General features: G+C 41.8%; 1 protein-coding gene across 2 annotated transcripts in view; it reads right to left on the bottom strand.

Annotated features, from left to right (window-relative positions):
- Nucleotides 1-16,179, bottom strand: part of AGXT2 (alanine--glyoxylate aminotransferase 2) — a 399,919-nt gene that overhangs the window by 232,874 nt on the left and 150,866 nt on the right. For both annotated transcript variants that reach the window (XM_078674933.1, XM_078674934.1), the window contains exon 5: nucleotides 6,097-6,191. In XM_078674933.1, coding sequence (XP_078531059.1) covers nucleotides 6,097-6,191 — 95 coding nt within the window. The remainder of the gene's footprint in view (nucleotides 1-6,096; nucleotides 6,192-16,179) is intronic.

A 16,179-nucleotide genomic window follows, 5' to 3' on the forward strand; every position in this document is an offset into this window, starting at 1 on the left:
GATACTAGAACTAACATTGTTAATACAAGCTTCTCTTATGGCATACATGTATTTTGTTTGTGCTTTTTTTATAGTTTAATTTGCTGATAGCAACACAGCTTTTCCTCTACTTTCTTTCCATTCTTTTCCATTATTTTTTTTAACTTCAATTAATTCCGCCAAGAAACAAGGGGCAGCACCTGTGGTTGGCTTAGCTTATGTGATCCCATGGGTACTCATTTATTCAGTGAGCCTTTTATCCATTCATTGAATTTGATATTTATCTCAGAAAGTTCTCCGCATAAGTGAGAAGTAGACGGAGTAGAGTGTTTTCCCAGCTGACTTTATTCAATTTTGTGACAGCTGCACAGGAGCTGCTTCCCTTTCTACTTTTGGAGACAGAACGGGCCAATATAGTGATGAGACCAGCAAACTGGGAGAGGGATTCTGATCTCATGCCACAAGGTAGAGCAGATGAGAGCCCTTGAGTCAGAATATATCATACTTATGTCCCTGCCTGCTCCGCAGCAGACATGGCGCTGAATTAAGAACTGTGCCTGCCGACTGAGGTGTGACGATATGCAGGGTCACAGCAGTATTTCCAGCCCTTTGTGGCTGGGGCATAACAAGAAGACTACTGGTTCTTAGCAACTTGGGGAACAAGGAGAGGTTGCAAGCCCCTAGCGTGAATGCAAGGTGGCACTAGGGATTTTCCATGCCTTAGTGACTGGGCCATGGAGTGTTAGAATACTCTGGAAACCCCCTTCACCTTTTAATACATATAAGTGCAAATGAAAAGACACAGGTGGCTGGCACAATTAGACCTGTTGTAGGGCTACACTGTCACTGTGTTCACTCACTCATTGCGTTTCCTGCACTTAGATTACATTTCACCTGGGATTCAGCGTGGTTAGTGTATTTCTAGAGATAATTTATGAACTACTTACAACAGTTATTTAAGGTCTACCACTTATTCACCACCACATCGCTTGTTCTTTTACCAGGGGTGTAGACTGATTCCTGGTGGTGATGAGGCTCATCAGCACACTTCTCTATAGAAAGGATGGTAGGACCATGATTGCTGTCTTGGTTAATCATCATTCACATGGTGTGTGTTGTTCCTATGATCACGTACACAATGTATTTTCTCAATACAGTATTATCTTATTTGCAGAAACCTATCAAGAAAGACCCTCTGTTGAAAGTATCCTGATGAATCCAAAACCCACCTGTACCTCAAACTCCTCATTCACCATTACCATTCCCCTGTTTTCCCCTATGAGACACCAAGTTAGTGTTCAATCATTGATAGGGTATTCATTGGTGGAAGATCTGGAACTAACAACTGGAATTCATATTGTGTTTCTTTTTATGGTTTCCAACTCCTTGTTCTTGCCAGATTACACTTCCGTGACATTGCTTACACTAGACCTCCACAGAAACTCATTGACAAGCTCCGATGGCTTCACAATCAAGCAGCCAAAATATGCCTTTACTTGCACCAGTACGACCATGTAAAACACGCCTTATAAAACACTCATCTGATTCCAAGTAGATGCAGGTAAAAGGTTTAAACCTTTGTGACCAGGTGTTAAGCTTATTGGGGCAGTTGCTCGGAATGGCAGAGGAGACTGACGCCCACTCTGTGCTCAACAGAAACCTCCGATGAGCAACAGCAAATCTTGCCTATCATTGAACCTTCAGATGGCATTAACATTGAGGCAAACTCAGGGACCTCGACTGTGGAACTGACTAAACATGACCTTCAGGATGAACTGAAAATAAATCGTCTTCAGAAGAAGCCTGTGGAATGAAGTGTTTGATGCATTCAGCTAAAATCCTCACTCTGAGGTTAATAACTGAAGAATATCAGCCCAGGACCCTTCATTCACTCACTGAACGCTAACTCCCCCTGTCTGCATCTCTCATTGAGATTTGAAGCAAATGGAAATAGGCTGACAGTGCTCTTCAAAAGCTGTAAACAAACAGTTTTTCAAAATGTCTCCAAGTAGGCCTTTGCTTCTCTTGTCAAACTACCAAGTTTAAGTTCTGGTTTATTTACATAAACCAGCGTTTACTTTTAGGAACTGGATTGGTTTGTCCTGGACCTCAGCCACAGCTCACAACATGACTAAATATTCTCTCTCCCCTAGCTCTTTATTCCGGATTTCTAAATAAAGCAATTAAAACTCTGTGCAAGAAAGACGGGTCAACCTCACTATTATTCCAACAATTGACATACAAGCAAAATAACTTTTTGAGCTAAAGGTATGCAATTCAGTAACTCGCATAGGCTGGGCAAATACTACTTCTGGGGTAAAAATGTCAATATCCCGATCCATGTGGGAGACTATTCAGATCTTGTATGCTCACAAAATAAAGGCTTCAATATTACAGTCATCAAAAGATTTACACCACTTAGAAAACATCAACTTTCGAAAATACTATACATGCTTTTCATGTCATAAATGTTCCTCTGAAAAGAGTAATTATTTAGTAGATCAGAACCATGGTCGCTACAGAATCAAGTTATCAAGACATCAATTTATCTTGGAATATGTTATAGATTAGGTTACGTATCTTTATTGCTATATGTATGTGCAGAGAAGTTTAAGTGCTCCTCCATGTGACCAGACATTCTGATTGCTTCGAATACAACCCAGTTGTGGTGCTGTAACTACTCCAGTATAGTTTCTATCCTGCATAATGGCGGGGAGAACAATAAACAATGAGCTTTACAAACTTCACTCTTCAACATCTAATAGACATCAAAGGACGCAGAGTAAGACCTCCCTTATAATCCTGACTTAGGCAAAAGTGAGAGAATGTTACTACACTACATCAACACTCTTCTCAATTATCTCCACCACAGAACAGGTAACATCAAAACTGTGATGAAGGTGATCAAGGAAAACATGGAGGCCATGTCTACAAAGAGCAGTGGGAGCAGCCAAGAACTGGGAAAACCTGCTGTTAGTATAATACGTTTAGAAGTCCATGACACAGAGATAGTGGGGGTGTTAAAGGAAGTAAAGTCCTTCAGGCAGAGTGAGTTAGAGAGCCCCTTGAAGCTTCACTTGAGACAAGAACTACTAAAAAATCTGAGAAAGGGTGCCAATCTTAGGATGTTGGGTAATCCTTCTTCAATCTTTGTGAACTTGCTTACTTCTAGGATGGAAGGCATATTGAAAGACTTGTTGGACTTGCAGTCCATGGCAGAGGTACAGCTGGTGCAAACGTCCTACAGAGTATCTTCATAGAATCATAGCATCTGTCAAGTGATGCCTCTATAAGTGGCACAGTGATTGTTGTACTGACATATTCGGACATCTTTGAAAACCTTCTTCAGGCAGCGATCCATGGAAACTCCGTGATGACGAGAGATAGGTAATTTATCTTCTTCCCAGACTTGCAAAGAAAAAGACTCCAATAAATATAGATACTGAGTTTTAGGGTTAAGTTGGGGTCGACTGGATTCCTGGTGAATCTGAAAGTAGATTATAGAGGATGCAAGTATGTGTGTCCACACAAGCTGAAGTGGCAAATCTTCCTATAATGTTTTAGGGACAACGGAGGAGTGAGGTTTTTGATTGATGAATTTTTCCCGAGTGCTTTGTTGGGATTTCTCGATGGACGGGGAGGAGAAAAAGGACCTGGGCTGGTTGAGTAAGAACAGCCTCCTCCATGGAACAGAGTACAGAAAGAATAAGACCATGGTCAAAATGCCTGTTCAATAATCCTCTCACATGCTTGTCTGAGTTTTGCTTTTCTGTTTGGCCAACCTGTTTCATCTCAAGACTTGCTTGGAGCCATTGATGTAATACTTTGCCTGTGAGGATGAACTGTGACACTCATATACTTAGCGGTTTTCACATAGGGGTGTCTATGGGGAAAGTGAAAGCAAAGAATATGTTCTCCTTCTTCTGAATGTTTTTTTTCTTGCAATATGGATATTGTTAAATAAACAGAGGAAAAAAAAAATCATTTTCTATCAAGATTTTTACAAATAATGTGAGCAACTTGCTTCAATATAATTAGGATTAAGAAATAGCTAACATTGACTTGAAATATCAAGATTTTATTTAAGACAATAATGCTTATATTATCCCTTCTTGTTCCATTTGTTTTTTCAGATAAAACATGTTACAACTTTGCAAAAGGAGCATATTTAATTATAATATCTGTATTTTGTCTTTACACAATTTACAATGTAGATGGCATGTTCATTATTGGTATGCTTAGAGTTTATGGAGCTGGTATTTTACAAGAAGTACAAATTGTCATTACTGCTGTTTTCATTCTCATAGTATTATTTAGGTCAGGATTAGACTTAGGAAGAAAATGTGCCTAATATCCTGATACTGTTTGCATGAATCTACATGATGAAAAAGAGAGGTTCTTGAGATTCACTATAATGTTGTCTGACATTTGTAAATTTTAATGACAAAGAAAAATACTTTTCTATCAGATTTCTATCGTGCTCTTTTTCTGAAAGATTGGTCAATTTAAGGCTCTATTTTCCTGAAACAATTTTGCTTGAGTTATATTTTAAGTAACGCGTTTATTTTCACGGCCACACAAACGTTTTGGTTTCGGGTTGTTAAGAGATTTTTTCCTTGAAGTATTTCTAACTTCTAATTTCTTTTGAGTTTGTATTGCTAGTGAAAGAGTGAATTTTAAAGGGACATGCTCAAAACAGGGTACTCCTTGTCTTTAATAAAATATGATTTTCTCATCAGTATTAGGTGAGAAAATCAATATTTTTCACAATACTGGTTTGCAGCACAGGCAGACGTTATCCGTGACTTCAAGTATTTCTAAGTTTCTCATTATGTTGGCTTGTGAAATAGTGGAATGATATGTAGGCAAAATGGAGGAAAATTGCTTGCCTCTGTTCTGGTCCTCTCAAGGATCAACTATTGATGATTCCTGCTTAGGTAGTCATTGCATTTGCCTCCATCTTTCATCCTTTACCTTTCTGTGTTCATCACTGCTGAATGTCAGAAGTGAACCTGAAGATCTCTCATGAGCTTGGCTGATGTGCGGCTTGATTTCTGTTGAAAAGTGTGTAATTTGAATATCAATCAAAACTGGCCTTTTCATCCCTACTGTATTCCAGTCTTCATGAAATGCCTTATGGTACATGAATAATAGGATTAAGGATGAAATGTTAACTCAGGTTTTAAATAGAAAGTTTTTCAAGCTGGTTTAACAATCCAGACCAGATCTATGACCATGATCTTCATAAAGTTGTACCTTAAACGTTCATGTAATCTACTTGAACATTTGGGCTTTTGGATTTTTTGAGGATTTCTTGGCCAGTAGAATGAAAACACTGTTTCACCCTTCCACACACACCCTCTTGTCCGTCAAAAAGGTATGTGGGGTTTATGACCACTGCTCACAAAGTGAACACGTGAAACTTTTCAAATGAAGCAATGGAAATTCAACAAAGAAGAATGCGCAGGATGTTCATCTTCTTGCTAAAGCCAGGGCAAGCAGAACATATAAACCATAGTGAACTCATACAAGTGTATGTTTTCTCCAAGTACACATTTGATTTTTGAAACCTTCGCGGTTTTTCCAGTTATAACCAAAAACCATAAAGAACACAGTGGTGTACCGAAGTTTGTGTGGGCACCCCTGCAAAGTACACAGAGAGCCCCCTTGCCTCCGGACCCAATCAGGAGCTCCCAGGGCAGTGGGCTCTCCTCCCGTTACAGTGCAGGAGGGGTAATCCTGTAGCCCCCGGCGGGGGCTATGGGTCAAAAGGAATGCCACAGAAAGAATACGGTGATGTACGAATCAAACAAAACCTGCTTTCTAAGTGATCACAGTCAGCATATCAACGTGCTTCAAATGTTTTCACACAGTACCCCATTGTCTAATGTTTAGTAAATTTGCTCCTACACCAAGAGTAGTTAAGTCTATTAGAACATTCCCTATGTGCTTGCTCTTTTCCTACGGTCCAGACTTAGCACAGCAGTGTTTTGAACAAACTAAGCAAGACAACAATATCAGTATTGCACCTCACTCTTTCATATGCCATGGGAAGTAAGGATGTTGTTGTATAGTAAAACAGGATAAGTGCATCAAGGCAACCACAGTCTAGATTACCGGAAGTTAATCATATCAAAGTTCTTGGTGTGAAGTCTTGCCATCATCATTGCAAGGTCATTTGCTTCAGAGCCGCTATTGGTCAGATAAACGACCTAGGAATGAGAAAGGAAAATGAAACATTATTAGCATCTTTTTTCAAAATACTGCTTAACCTATCAACTGACAGTCTTCAGCATAAACTGTTATAGAGGCTGTCACTTTTCGATTAAAATAATGCTGCTTTAAACTTGAATCTAATGAGAGTGAACTATCAAGACTATCGATTCAAATTCATATAATGCCTTACAACCAGTGGCATAGGAAGGGAGGTGTGGGTCGTCTCGGGTGTCATCACTGAGGGGGTGACAAAATGGCAAAAATATGTATTTTAAACTACAGCTGGGTACCATATGATCTTGCTACGCCACTGCTTACAACTAGGGGCTTAGGCACTGATTATCGGAAAAACATATGTTTATATTATTCCTTATGAGTTGCCGACCATTTAATTTGCCTTGCAGAACCTTATGAAATGCCTGTATTCAGGAATTAAATTGAAAATAATTATATTCAAACCATTTGAGCCAAGAATTAACAGCCATATTATGAAGTTAATGGCATATAAAATAAATTTTAAAAAAGAGTGACAGAGTTTAAACATCCAAATCCAGACTCGCTGCTTCATGGTCTTATTCTGGACAGGGATTTTGGGGGCAACCGAAGTCTTCTAGAGAGCACAAAGGATCCTATAGGATTTTGGAAAAGCAGATAATAGAGAACAAGCATTTGCAATGCAATAGGTCTCGCATTAGGAAAGTTTGATCTATTGGTATTGTAAATGACACATTTTTTATTTATGTGTTGGTTTTGAAAATAGCGAAATTAATAACTTTGTCATTTACAATGCCAATAGTTTTAACTTTCGCAAACGTGACACCTATAGCATTTGTAATGCAACATGTGTTGTATTTACATGACTTAGATGTATTATTAATTAATACTTAAATAAAAGTTATTGTAATTTATAATGGCAATAGCTTCAACTTTTGTAAATAACTTTTGGGAAGATTATGTTCAGTGTATTTTATTGTGATGAAAATCCAAGAACAGAAGTGAAATATTAACATCTTTTTGTGACATTTGTAATAAAGTTTTAAACATTGAGAGAACATATTAGAACCAGTTGTTGAATGGTTGCACAGAGTGATGCTGTGGTGTTCAGTGGTGCTGAGTGATGCTGTGGCCTTCAGTGGTGCTGAGTGATGCTGTGGACTTCAGTGGTGCTGAGTGATGCTGTGGCATTCAGTGGTGCTGAGCGATGCTGTGGCATTCAGTGGTGCTGAGTGATGCTGTGGCGTTGAGTGGTGCTGAGTGATGCTGTGGCATCGAGTGATGCTGTGGCATCCAGTGATGCTGTGGCATTGAGTAATGCTGTGTGCTGAGTGGTGCTGTGGCGTTGAGTGGTGCTGTGGCATTGAGTGGTGCTGTGGCGTTGAGTGGTGCTGTGGCGTTGAGTGGTGCTGTGGCGTTGAGTGGTGCTGTGGCATTGAGTGGAGCTGTGGCGTTGAGTGGAGCTGTGGCGTTGAGTGGTGCGTTGAGTGGTGCTGTGGCGTTGAGTGGTGCTGTGGCATTGAGGGGTGCTGTGGCATTGAGGGGTGCTGTGGCATTGAGGGGTGCTGTGGCGTTGAGGGGTGCTGTGGCATTGAGGGGTGCTATTGCTCAGCTCACTAATATTCATTATACAGTCCTTCAAAGCTCTAAGGGCCGAGCAAACCACGACTGAATTCCAACACGTGGAACCCAGATTGCACAGACAGCAAAATCAAGCTATTTATTTTCCCCATTTTACATGTTGATCATGGTGTGGCAGAGTGAATGTATCTTATTGGATTTTGTCATCTGCCTTAGTTTTTTTTAATCCATTCTTGATCAACTGACATCTTGGCGGCTATCATACTTTTATTTTAATAACACACAGACATCAGGTCTAAAAGAAGCGCTATGTGCTTGCTGGATGAGGAGCGCACTGAATAAGAAGCTCTTTTTAAACTTCCTACAGAGTGACTTAGAAGGGAGAGGAAACTGGGTGTCTATTAATGTGGTGTCAATCAGCTGCGGCGGCTTCCTTTCATCTACAGCCCTCCTCCTCCTCACCCCCTCCTCCTGGCAAACGGTGGGAAGGAGAGCCCCGCCGGGGTGGGTGGGGGGAGAGCTGGACTCACGGAGAGACAGACCAGCCAGAGGCGGGAGGCAGCCTAGAAGAAATGCTGGTATTACTGCTGCTGAGTCCACGGCCCAATCAGAGAGCCACAGTGGCTCGTGCTGTAGGCATGAAGGCAGCATGACGGCCTGGAAAGCAGATGCCTTTGGGAACTCTGCCTGAACCGTTCCATGACACACCTCGAGCTAGGGCTGAGTGAAAACAGATGCGCTTGTTTTGCTGTTTTGTGGGGGGGGGGAGGCGAGGGGTGGGCGGGGGAGCAGCAGCCTTTGATGTGCGAGCGAGTGGCCAAAGATTTATTTTATTGTGGTAATCGTACGAAAAGGGAAATCAGAAAAAGCTCCAAAGGCGTTTTGAAAAAAGATGTTTGTGTAAACCCGGAAGCCCACATTCCCCCAGAAGGCCAGTGATGGTTTGCCTGAGAGCAACAAAATATCTACATTAGGATAAAAAATAAAAGGAAGTGGTGTAGCTGATAGTTTGCACGATACTAAAAAATTTGGCGGAATAGTGAGGAAATGCTACTTTAACAAGCATTGGCAAAGCCAATAGGTTTGGTTTGCTTTAGATGCATGACAGTTATTGTGTGACAAATCTTTGATGAAAGCACACGGAGAGGTAACTAAATACTGCCTGAGTGGTACTATGGGAAGCACAGGAATTCACCTTGAATGTTTTAAGACACGCCCTCAATTGTACAGGTCACGACCCTTGATAAAGATTCCTTGCGACACGTCTTAGGTCACGCACTTTTTAGGCCCCATCCCCACACATTTTTTCATCCTAAACAAAGCAACGTTCAACAGAAGAGCATCTGCATAAAAATCACAGTACCTTCCAAAGCTTGCCTTCTGCCCATCACATTTTATACTTCATCAAATAACCTCATAACTTCACGTGACCTTGATAGACGTAAAACTCCGCCCGTTCCTTTATTTCAGTGGTGGAGTACGTGAATTCAGTGTACGTGGGTTAAAAATACATGATGTGGACACGGGCCACGATCTGGCTGATTATCAAGTGCATGGATGCTAAAACTAGTTTCGGCCCCTTTATTTGCAGTGAGAGCAGTGGTTTGTCTGATGCGAAATTGCTGGGCTCATCCCCTTTGTTGCAGCATGCATAACTTGTCATTCTTTCAGTTCGACTGCACTGTCAGTTTAAATAATGTCCTTAAAACTGCGGGTGTGCAGTACCCAAACGGCCTAAATCGGCTCGTACGTATGTGTTAAGCATCTCGCGCCCCTCGTGAGACACTTTTAAAACTGCTCATAAGATTTTCAACAGGGAGTTGTTTTCATGTTTTGGCATTTTTTCGTAATGCATTATAGCTGAATTTATATAGTGCTTCATTTTGTAACCGCACTGCAAAGCGCTGAAGAGCATCAGAGGACATAAAGTACCTGTGGCAAAGGTGATTAAGAATAAACGGGTAGAACTTCCAATTCGGTCCAAGATTTGGCAATACAATTAAATTTTAAAAAACAAAATAATATCTTGAATGGACACAATTGTTTAACATGATGCAACCTTGCGGATTATTGCTTTCATGTGCCTTCGTGTGCTTGATTGCAAATTCAGGAAACGAAAGCTAGAGGTACTTGCAGTCCAAACCGAGGAAGAGTACATAGCAACCGTTGACGTACACAGAGCCCTAGGCAAACGGGCAGTAAAGTACTGTGATGGTTTATCGTATTGTTTAAGCAACTGAATAGTGTACACAACATGTACTTCAGTGCACCAATGAGCCAAACAAGGCAAGAGGGAGGCCGTGGGCAGCAACAGCAGGGGTGAATAATTAGGGGGGAGGAGAAATGCGAGACACGGCCTGGCGTCTGTGAAAAGTGTGAAGCAGTGGGCGGGGAGCCCTTTGAAGTGAAGCTCTCAAAGGCAGGCGGCTCGGAGAGCAAATGGTAAAAAAGCGCGTGCATTTGCACATGCACTCGACGTAATCCGCGATGGTTTCAGAGCTTGGATGAGCCTCTATACTCTCATCCTATTATCGCTTGCATGATTAATAGGACGAGACCTAAAAACTCCATGGGGGATGGCACAACAAATTGCGCTTGGCAAAGCAAAAACATATTTGTCCAGATCATTATTGCCTCTAGATCATGGATGTACCCTTGAATCAACTACTTTGATGATTTCCAATACTTAGAATGTCTAAGGCTGCTGAAGCATAGATGAGAAAATTTACTAATTGGCCCATTTTATATTTTTTGTCTAAGAAAATTCCTTGAATGCAAATAAAGCCACAACTAGAAAATTAGAAATGAATGCCTCCCTTTTAGGCTGCCTTTACATGTTGCTTGGAGCAGTATCCTGCCAAAGTCTGAGTACTTTGGTGTTTCTAGACCTGAAATGTCCGGGTCCGGGAACACGAGACCTGGTTTTACCAGCCTGGAACCTGTCTGCCCTCTTCTGCGCTATGGGGGGAGTAGACAGTGCTCCTCCTAGAGAGGGCACAGCCTCCTCTGCACCCATATTGCAGTACCCCAACCTTCAGTGGTGCACCCTCAGATATTTTATATATTTGCATTGAACTCCCCATAACAGGGGATAACCTGCATAAATAACCTGTTCATTCTGAGTCCAGCAAAGTATTCCCCATTCAATGGACCTTCCCTCATTATTTCCAATAACTCAAAGGAAGTTACTGGGAATCGTTAATTTGGTCCTAGTATCTTCCCACTGAATGACCGGGGAAATCATGAGAGGGGACCTTAGTAATGAGTAATTTCCTGATTCAAACAATTTAGGGAGAAACCTGAATATCTGTAGCAAAACATGGAAGCAATCTAAAGAAAATCTTGAAAATGTTATAGTTTCAAATGGTTATTTATTTGTAACATTCAGAAAAGTTTTTTTTAAAACCCCAGTGGGTGTAGATGATAAACATGCTTGGTGGTCTCGTATGTGTGATATACACGTGTGACAAATGGTAATGAAAAGTTTGTATCTAAAACAACAAAAAAAACAAAAACAAAAAAAAGAAAAGAAAAGAGAACAGGACGGTCCGTTCATAAACAATCTAAATAGGGTCTGCAATCACAGTCGACGTTTCAGTCCCTTACAAGAATAGCAGGATCATCATCAGACTCTAAGCATAATTGAACAAACTGAAAAAAGAAAATCAAACTAGTCAGTAAGGAGACATAGCATACAGATAGAGTATGGTACAGGCAGTGCATAAAGGGTCACCGCAAGACAGTGTATAATTCGGAAATTTAGGGTTGTTACCCCTTTGGAGAATAATATACATGAAAACCGTGGCAAGCCAAAACAAAAATAAAAAATAAACCAGGTGGTATGCTAGACTCAGCTATAGCTCAGAGTGTATAGTCACCTGGAACGGGTATGTGGTGTAAAATTGCTTGAATTGTTCGCATCCCAGCAAAATAGAAGCATCTTTTTGGTGAGGGGTATGAGCATGTCTGATGGTGACTTTGAAGTGAGCATGCTCCAAAAATCCGACACTTACATTGCCGCAGTGGGAATGAAGCCTGAAAGAGGATACCCTTGTTTTTAAGAAACTTTTTCTGAATGTTACAAATAAATACCTATTTGATATAGAAACTCTATTGTTGATATTATATGTATAGGAGCCACTGTGTTGAAAGAAACAGTCCTTGTGAAAGGCAGCATGACGTAATTCATAGTGTAGTCAGCCGATGGCTGAGGTGGGTTGAAGAATTGTCCCTTGATGCATGCTAGAATCAGTGGAAGAAAAATGTGAATGACACAACCACAGACTAATGGGCAAAGTCTGGCTGAAAACCTCATTAAGTAACATAATTTTAGTAAAATAAAAAGGCCTCAGATAACACAAACCTAAAAAAGCTAATTGGTCTGGCATTGGCTGCCTGGCTCTTGCCTTGGGAGAGGGAGGAAGGAAGGGAGGGAGGGAGGGAGGGAGGGAGGGAGGGAGGAAGGAAGGAAGGATGGAAATGGTTGCAAAGATAGAGCACACTCATGAGCTTATAATTCAGAGATGTGTGAGCAGTAGTTTACATTACTGTTTTCTTTCAAAAGACTGTTCTCCATGGCTTGTTCAGACTAGTGAAATCGCAGCAGATAAACAAAGGCCACTCAAATGGATTTTACAACAGCACTGGCAGGAGACCGGGTCTGATAAAGCTGAAATGAGCCCTATTTTCACATCAAAAGCATCCTGCTATCACATTAGGCTCTAAACACAAACTCAACACTAAAGTAATTATAATGTAAAAACAAAAACACTAGCCATGAAGGGAACTACCTTGTATGCAAATGTGCTCATTGTGAGGGAACAAAATGCATTCACTCAGAGTTAACCAGTGACTGAAGTAGGCTGACCCATTGCCTCTATGCTGTAAGCTGTACTGGGCGGAAGCTAAATGTGAATGATACAAAAACAGGCCAATGGATGATGAGAGGTGGCTGACCGCACCTATTAGTAAGTATTAAACTTATAACTTTAGTACAATCAAAAGTTATTTAACTATTGTCAGACCTAATAATTTTAGTAAAATCGAAAGGTCTAGACCTAAGAAGCATGGCCATCAATTAGGGGTCATCAGGAGTCGCACCTGCTACCCCTGGCTTGCCCCTTGCTAAGCAAACATAAGGAGATGATGGACGGAGTGCTGTAACTTTTCAGACACTCACCCCAGTCACCGCTCTGGGTTAAATCCATCTTCGATCCTTAGCTAACTTTGCCACCTCAGTTTGGACCCAGCCATATGCAAATCAGTCTTGACCCTGTGCCTCATGGGAACAACCCAGTCTGAACTGCCAGGCCAGGTCTTCCCTGGACCGGAAACAGCTCCTGACAAACATCTACCATGTTAGCTTTCGGTTTGGTTTTTAGCCAGTGCTATTTTAAAAAAAAACTTTGTTTAATCAATTTTTTCAGATAAAACTCAGCAGAACAAGCAGTGCATGGCTCCAAGCATACATTAGGAGAAATACCACATTCACATCTTATGGCAGTTCAATACAAAACATATTTGAAAGCAACAAAAACATATTTGAAAGCAATCAAGTCAGCAAGGGACCTTGGGAGTAGACTCTTTTTAAACAACAGGGGTCCCTTACAAGCAAAAGAATAAAATTAAATAAATATAGACACAGTTGTTTCTATATTGGTGTGACATGTCCAGCCGGACAGAGGTCAAATATTTAGTTTAGAGTAGTAGTGACAAATTCATCAACAATTTACAAAGTGGGGCACAAGCCTGTCCCCCACTAAAACAAACACAAATAGTGAAACACAAAGGGCTTTTAGGCAAAAGCTTACGGTTCTGTAAATATCACAATTTCAATAGTAGAACAGAGATTTTCAGACACCTTTACATGTTAAATGACACATGGTACATAAATGTATAAGGTGCGCAATTAAGGTCGACGGCGTTTCGATCCCACTACATAGTTATGGGGATCATCATCAGGACATTTAGTAAATGCCTAAATGATACAAGCCTCATTTGCCGTGACTGAGCCAGTGTGGAGAGGGCTCATGAACCGGTGACTTGCAATGAACAAAGTTGTGGACGGAACCCAGAGTCGGAGTCCAATATGAAGCGTCAGTTCAATTAGTAAACAATACGAGTGATCACTTCAAATTTAAGCAAAATAGCCTAGATTTCCAAAGAGTGGACGCAGTCAACCTTAATTGCGCACCTTATACATTTATGTACCATGTGTCATTTATCATGTAAAGGTGTCTGAAATTCTCTGTTCTACTATTGAAATTGTGATATTTACAGAACCGTAAGCTTTTGCCTAAAAGCCCTTTGCGTTTCACTTTTTGTGTTTGTTTTAGTAGGGTACAGGCTTGTGCCCCACTTTGTAAATTGTTGATAAATTTGTTGCTACTACTCAATACTAAATAATTGACCTCTGTCCGGCTGGACATGTCACACCAATATAGAAACGACTGTGTCTATATTTATTTAATTTTATTCTTTTGCTTGTAAGGGACCACTGTTGTTTAAAAAGAGTTCAATACAAAACAGCATCAGACATGGAAGAATGTAGGTAGCAGACAAATGTCCAGTCAGGGGACAGTACTGTATCGATTCCAAGTCATCGAGCCAGGTGTACAGTAAGAGATATATAAATGTCTCACTTGGCTGCCACATCTTTTATACATTGGTACAGAGTTCCCAGAAATCACACCTCAACATCTGAGTCATCAGCCGAGCTAGAGTCACCGTCATCATAGAATTTATTGAGGAGGAGCCCCCACATCATAATCACTGCCAGGGCTTTTTTATTGGTACGGGTAAGGCGCATATGGGTCTCCACCGCCACTCCCAGTTTAAGCAGATTGCGCAGCAGCACCCTGGTGCCCACCCAACTAATAGCTATGCACCACTTGGCCAAAAAAAGTGCAAGCTGAGCAAGCTTGTGGAGAATCTACCACCCTCTGGGTCTCACCATCATTCCCAGGAGGCAGGCCATTGGGGTCCGAGGAACTGTTTTGTCCGTCGCGTTCACAATTGTAGGCACTGCTTCCCTACAGAACCCCTGAATCCTGATAAAGGCCCAAGCCAGGTACAAGAGGTTTTCCCCCAATTCCCCGCACTGTGCACATCTTGCCTCCCTTGAAGGGTCCATCTTATTCAACTGACTAGGGGTGACATATGTGCAATGCAGAAAATTAGAATGTAGTAATTTAAATCTGTGATTACAAGACACCATCCTTACAAACTTGCATGCGTGTGTCCAGTCCGCATCCATAATGTCCTTCTCTAGTTCTCCCTCCCAGGCCCTACGTGAAGCATAAGGGGTATTCACTATTTCCCCCCGGATTGCCCTATAGAATAAGGTAATCAGGTGCCTCCCTTCCCCCATCGAAGAAGGCCATCATGCACCCGAGAGGGCTGTGGTGCAGCAGGAAACCAAGTCCACACCTCCTGTTCAGTGCTTTCCAGCTTAGCGCAATGAAGGAAATGACCCAGTCCCACTTCAAAAGTCTCCTGCGCCGCTTGGAATGAGAGGAAGACCTCCTCGGGATATAAATCAACCACCATCTGACAGCTTCCCACCCTCCATTGTTCCATGGACATGTCCAGATCAATCACCCGGAACGGTGCAAGATCCTAGAGTCGGAAATCCCGGTCAAAGGGCACCCTACGCAGTATCCTCCCAACCACTGCCTCCCAAACCGCTGCTTTACCAAGTATGGGGCCGGGCGCTCAGACCGACTTCCCCACTTCAGCAAGCATGGCAGGGTATTATCTCCCAGCATATCTCTTTACAACCTCTTCTTCCAGTTGTCAGATGCGGCCAACCACCATGCGGCATGATTAAAATTGGCAGCGCAATAGGAGTGTCGCATATCAGGGACCATCTTCCATGTCTTGCTCGAGGATTGATAATGCCACCCTGCTACGCACCCCAGACCACTGAAATGAACAAGCTATCAAGTTTATGAAAGAATTGCGGCTTGAGGAGAAACATCGTATTTTGGACAAGGGAGATGCAGTGAGGAAGAAAGACCATTTGGCCACTGAGGCCCTACCTATTACAGACAAGGGGAGTCTGTTCCAGAATGCTATGAAGCCCTCTAGTCCCTCCATGACTCTATCTACATTTAAGCATTTATATACTGCCTCGGTGTGGGCAACCTGTACATCCAAGTATCTAAACCCTCCGTCTCCCAGAGGAGGCCAAACTCATGTAGTCAGACAGTAGGTGTCCCAATCAGACTCCCATGGGGAAACAAGAGTGACTTTCAAATATTAAACCGGAGCCCAGATACACTGGCAAAATCATTTAGTAATCCTATCAATATCGGCACTGATCTGCTGGGGGGGGTGTACATAAACCAGCGCGCCATCTGCATATAAGATGATGTATGGAGCCTCCTCACCCAAATTCCCCATGGCTCT

This window comes from Lissotriton helveticus, chromosome 2_1, assembly GCF_964261635.1.
Source record: "Lissotriton helveticus chromosome 2_1, aLisHel1.1, whole genome shotgun sequence".
NCBI classification, from domain to species: Eukaryota; Metazoa; Chordata; class Amphibia; order Caudata; family Salamandridae; genus Lissotriton; species Lissotriton helveticus.